Raw genomic sequence first — 5,300 nt, 5'->3', positions numbered from 1 at the left:
CCCCCCCCCCCCCCCCTCCCCCGGCCCAGCCCCTCGGGCGTCCCCTGCGCCCCCGGCCGGGTGGCTGCTCTGCTTTACCCCTCGGCACGGCCGTTGCGCCCCGGGCAGGCGCTGTGCTGCGGTTGGGAGGGGGCCGTTTATGCGGCCTGCTGGCCGGGGCGCTGGCCTGAGGGACGCCTGGGGCTGAGGAAGTGGCGTGAGAGGACGTGCCGGTGAGGGAACGGCTCTGAGTACCAGATGAGGCGACTCCTGCTCCCAGGGATTTCCGTAGCCCAGAGGTGGGCTGTAGGTACCGAAGTTGCGGGACTACAGCAAGCAGATCCACAAATGGCAGTATTTCTTTTCCTTGGCTGCTTTGATTTGGTGTGTCCTTGTTAAAAAGACTGGCTCCATCTGTTCAGTAGTAGTTTCCTTTTGAAATATCTCTTAAGGTGTTTTGCCAGGAGTATCCCAGTTTGATTGCGTTGGCAAGTGATGATGGAGAGATTTAGAACGGTTGATCAACCTGATGGTGGTATGACTACTGGAAGATTGACTCTGTCTTAGCAAGTATTAGTAACTAGGCAGCATGGGTTTAGACACTTTCACATTGCCTATTTTAAACAGAAGTTTGGTACTGAACTAGAACTTTGACCTTTACAGACTGATTTTTTAGCTTCAGCACAACTTCCCATAGCTGTAGTGGCCATAAATAGTTTACTTTGTTTAGATATTTGTCCTCATACTTCATTTTCTTGCAGAACTTTCTTCTGAGCACAAGATCAGGGTAGGAATTCAGTACTTTGGTTTATATAAATAATTCTCTTTCTTTGTTTGTTTTGGAAACTGTTTTCTGACAGCTATGAAATTTCTGTTGGTTTTTGATTTTGACCATACAATCGTAGATGAAAATAGCGATACCTGGATTGTGAAATGTGCTCCTGAGAAAAAACTTCCTAATGGATTAAGAAACTCCTACCAACCAGGACATTGGACAGAATATATGGGCAGAGTCTTTGTCTACTTGGGAGACAATGGCGTCAAAGAAGATGAGATGAAAAGGACTATGACAACAATTCCTTTCACTGCGGGAATGGTAGATCTTCTGGGTTTTATTGGCAAGAACAAAGAGTTGTTTGACTGCATAATTGTTTCAGATTCTAATACAGTATTTATTGACTGGATTTTGAAAGCTGCTGACTTCCATAAAGTGTTTGATGAAGTGTTTACAAACCCTGCAGCATTCAGCAGTACTGGCTATCTTACTGTACAGAACTTCCATGCTCACCATTGTGCGAGGTGCCCTAAAAACCTTTGCAAAAGGAAAGTTTTAAAAGAATTTCTAGATAAGCAGTTGGAGCGAGGAGTAAGTTATACACAAATTGTATATATAGGTGATGGTGGGAATGACTTATGTCCAGTAATGTTTTTGAAGAAGGATGATATTGCTATGCCCAGGCAGGGGTATACCTTGGAGAAAAAGATTTCTCAGCTGGCCCAAGATCTCAGTCCTGTAGAGTGTTCTGTTCTGGTTTGGTCATCTGCTATTGACATCATATCTTATCTGAAGCTGCTTATAAAGGAATAATTCAAATGATAAGAGGAAACTAATATAGCTAAATTTTATCTTTCTGGAAGAGAAAAACTGCATGTGTATGAAAGCTTGTAAATTGTAAAATCAGGCTATTAGCTGAACTCATGTTTTTTAAACACAGTATAAAGCTGTTTATGTTCAATCTTGGCAATAGTGGGAAAGTGAAGTTAAAATGGCTTTCTAACATAGTACACATTCCAACATAAGTGCAGAAAGGGGGTTGCAAGAGGAATTGCCATTATTCTTAGTCTTCCCCCTCCCTCCCCCGAGCCTTTACTGACTACATAACGGACCTTTTCTGTTCCATGCACTAAGGGGAAGGAGTAGGATTGAAATGCTTTACTTACAAAGCATTAGGTGCCGGGAGCTTCATTCTGGAACTGTTGTTGGCTTTTATACTTCTTTGATCAGGATAAATGTTTAATTTTGTAAATTATTAGGTATGCTTATAATCCTGTTTGATCTGAAGATGCATTTATATTTTCAATATACTAAATATTTTACCAAACTAAATTAGTTTTTATTAGTTTGTATTATCTTGTATTGTAAAGACAATAAAAGTTACTGTCACTGACAAAAGCAACACACCTGATTTGTGTAATGTATTCTGCTGGCCTGTGTCACCTGTTCCTGTAAGGGCCTGGAGAGAGTGAACACAAGTGTAAGTGTGGGCCTTCAGCTAACACCTTCATTTAGTCAGACCCCTTCTCTTCTGGAGAGCAGTAAGGATCTTTGTGTTCTGTTTAAAGAAAAGTCACTCTCCCATTCTGACTACCGCCCTGACAGCGTGCTGCTGCCGCTCCATATAGAGCTAGCGCTGGTTTGATCTTCCACGCTGACAGCTCTGAGTCAGCCAGGTGCTTTTTTCTTGCTGGGTTTCTGCTGCAATGCACAGCCCACAGAATCATGCATAGGTATACATGTTTGCGCTGCTTTTACCTATTTACTCTTGTCCATTTCTATAGTATAATCCTTTCTTAAAGGCTGGAAAGGAACATCTGTGCCCATTTTAACTTTTCAACAGAATTGTTCTGTCTTGAAGTAGTTGAAGGAATCATTTGTGAACATGCAGTCTTTCTCTTTACCACTCACAGTGAGATGAGCTCCAAGAGCTGGGCTATGCATATAGAGATAGTAAAAATAAGTCTTATTAATAAATGTATTTAGTCCTTCTTATAGTCCCACAGAAAGTCCAAAACGGTGATGTAGTCTGCTATTGAACTGATGTCTGTTTTAGCTTAAGTGCCTTAATAACTGAGAAATTAGTTCAGCTTTTGTAGCACTTGGATTGTGGATGCCTGAGGTGTAGCTCAGCAGCCTGCGATTGCTGTAGCTGGCTTCCTCTGTTTCCTGTGCAGCGTTAGTCTCATTTTCTTACTGACATTTGATGTTCTCGCTACCTTCTTTTTCTCAGTTGAAGATTTTTTAGGAGCAGTCTTGCATGTTTTCGGGCTGATAGTGTATATAAATTAAGATTTCCTTTGATTACTTCCTTGTAAATGATCCTGCTTTTAGCCCTTCAACTATTTTAATGAATTGTAGAAGGTTGCTTTGAACAGTCTATTGTCCAAGATGTCCAGAATAAAAGAGAGCATTCTCGGGAGCATTGCTTTAACCTGGTTATTTGAAAGGTGCCTGAGATGTTTGTATTGGAGATCTTATTCTACTGTCTTGTGTAAAGGCACAAAAGACAGCATCTGAAGAACTGGTGGGGCTCAAATTATCACAGGTTTCAGTCGTCTCATTTACAGGTCATATAAAAGAATGGTAGTGGCTGTTGCATAGTACAATTTTGTATGGTTATTTTTTAACAAAAAAAAAAAAAGTTGTGTGTCTCCCTTCATTCTAGATGTGCTGCTTAATGTTCCAGATTCTGTGCTGGTATCTTCTGTGCTTTTCAGAACTTAGTTGTGAGACAGCTTGCTTTCAGTTTGTCCAGAGATCTCAGTTACTGCTTCCTTTAAAACAAACAAACAGTATATGAATAATTATTCAGCTTTTTCTTCCACTTACATTAATTATTGTTCTTTTAGCCTTAAGGAACGTACCTTGTAGTATGCTGTGAGAATTAGAAATTGACTGAGAAATTAATCTTCATGCTCAAAAAGGGGTGTTTTTTGTGGTTTTGATGAAAGTACCAAAGTAGGAGTTCAAAGTAGATTAAGCAAAGTAGACTACTTGCAATATTAGCAATTATGATCTAATCACTTCAAGTAAAGGGTAGAGCTGATGCTATTTGCTGGGCAAGTGCATGTTGGAGACAGAAGAAATTTTAAATTTCCAGTAGGTAGGCCATTAAGCTATTAATACAAGGACTTGGGATTTTTTTTCCCCTCTTAATAGAAGAGAGAGCCTTTCTGAAACACCACAATTACCAAATTTTTCAACATTTGGCTCTAAGGGAGGGGAGATGAGTGCCTCCCAAGGGTGAAGCTGGTTTAAGCTGGTAACCCAGCCAAAAGAGAAAAGGAGAAGCTCCATGAAGGGATGCATGTTCAGTACTTAGTGTTGCTGACCTCCAGACTTGCTGGCAGTTTGAATCCACCGGATCTCTGGGAGGGAGATGACTTAGGTAAAGATGTTATGAAAGGAAATGCGTAATGGGAGGCGTATGTGTGCATGGGAAATTTTCTGTTTGGTAATAGGTGTGCTGTTGTACACCAGCTACTACGAAGAGTATAGTATTATGTGCTAGTAGGATGGGTAAGACCTAGGAGAAGTTCCTGCTTGTCCGTAGGGAGCTGATGAAATGGAAAGTGCAAAACCACAGCAAAACAAAGCTGTTGGCATGGGAATGTAGAAACAGACACAGACTCCAGGGAAAGAAATAGACTGAGAAAGGGACAGGCCCAGGTCAGAGACAGCCGGGCTGCTGCTAATTCCTGGGTTACACCACAAAAATCCGATTCCCTGGGCTAACAGTGCATTGAGTGGTTGAAAAATTGAAGGCAAATATGTGTGAAGGGTTTGGGGTTTTTGTTTGGATCAGCTTATTTATGTCTTGTGTTACTACATGAAGGCCAAGGGCGAGTTTGAGGCCTGTTGCACAGTTAGCATGTGGGGGAGGATGGCAGAGGGGTATGTCCACGTACACTTCCCAGTTCAGATTCCTTCTTTAGTTCATGCTAAAGGATCTGTGCAGAGCAGGAGCTCTCCTGTTGGGTGTTGCTGGCACTTAGCTAACAATAACAAGTATCTGCCTCCTTTTGGTAGGAGAAACCACTGCCAGTCCTTTTGATCCAGGAGAGCTCTGGCAGGGCTGTGGGAGCCCGGCTGCTGGATCCAAAGGATCCAAACGGTGCTGCAGGTGAAGGAGGGAGTGCAGCTGCTTAAGCCCAGAGGATGCTGTGCTTCAAATATTTTTAAAGGCCTCCATTGCAGAAAATGTTTTGTTAGCAGAGATGAAGAAGACTAGTTAAGTTGTGAACCGCATTTTCAGAAGTGGTAAAAGCCAGTATAACCTTCTTCCTGAATAATTTGCTTTTAGTTGGAGTCTTATTTGTCAGAATAGTTTGTGACTGTCCCTTGCACCCTGCCAGGTTCAGGTGTCTGAGGAGAGCTCTGGCCACCCCCCCTCTTGAATCCCATCTTTCTGCAATGGAGGAGCCCCTGGAACGCGCTGCCCTTCCCAGCATCGCTCCTCCGAGCGCCTGGGAGAGCGGGGTGCCCCTGCGGGAGGCGGCTGCAGGTCGCCGTTAGTGGCAGTGCGAGGACCCCCCTCGTTTAT

General features: G+C 42.8%; 1 protein-coding gene across 1 annotated transcript; it reads left to right on the top strand.

Moving 5' to 3' along the window:
* Positions 1–841: 841 nt before the first annotated feature.
* Positions 842–1,567, top strand: PHOSPHO2 (phosphatase, orphan 2). Its single transcript, XM_009894572.1, has one exon. The coding sequence runs from the start codon at positions 842–844 to the stop codon at positions 1,565–1,567; it is 726 nt and encodes a 241-aa protein (XP_009892874.1).
* The last annotated feature ends 3,733 nt before the right edge of the window (positions 1,568–5,300 follow it).

Source organism: Charadrius vociferus, unplaced genomic scaffold (assembly GCF_000708025.1).
Source record: "Charadrius vociferus isolate BGI_N301 unplaced genomic scaffold, ASM70802v2 scaffold161, whole genome shotgun sequence".
NCBI classification, from domain to species: Eukaryota; Metazoa; Chordata; class Aves; order Charadriiformes; family Charadriidae; genus Charadrius; species Charadrius vociferus.
The sequence above is the reverse complement of the archived record's forward strand: the minus strand, read 5'-3'. Positions and strand labels throughout refer to the sequence as shown.

Excerpts from the sequence above, each read along its gene's own strand:
- PHOSPHO2 (XM_009894572.1), top strand. The coding sequence starts at position 842 with ATGAAATTTCTGTTGGTTTTTGATTTTGACCATACAATCGTAGATGAA.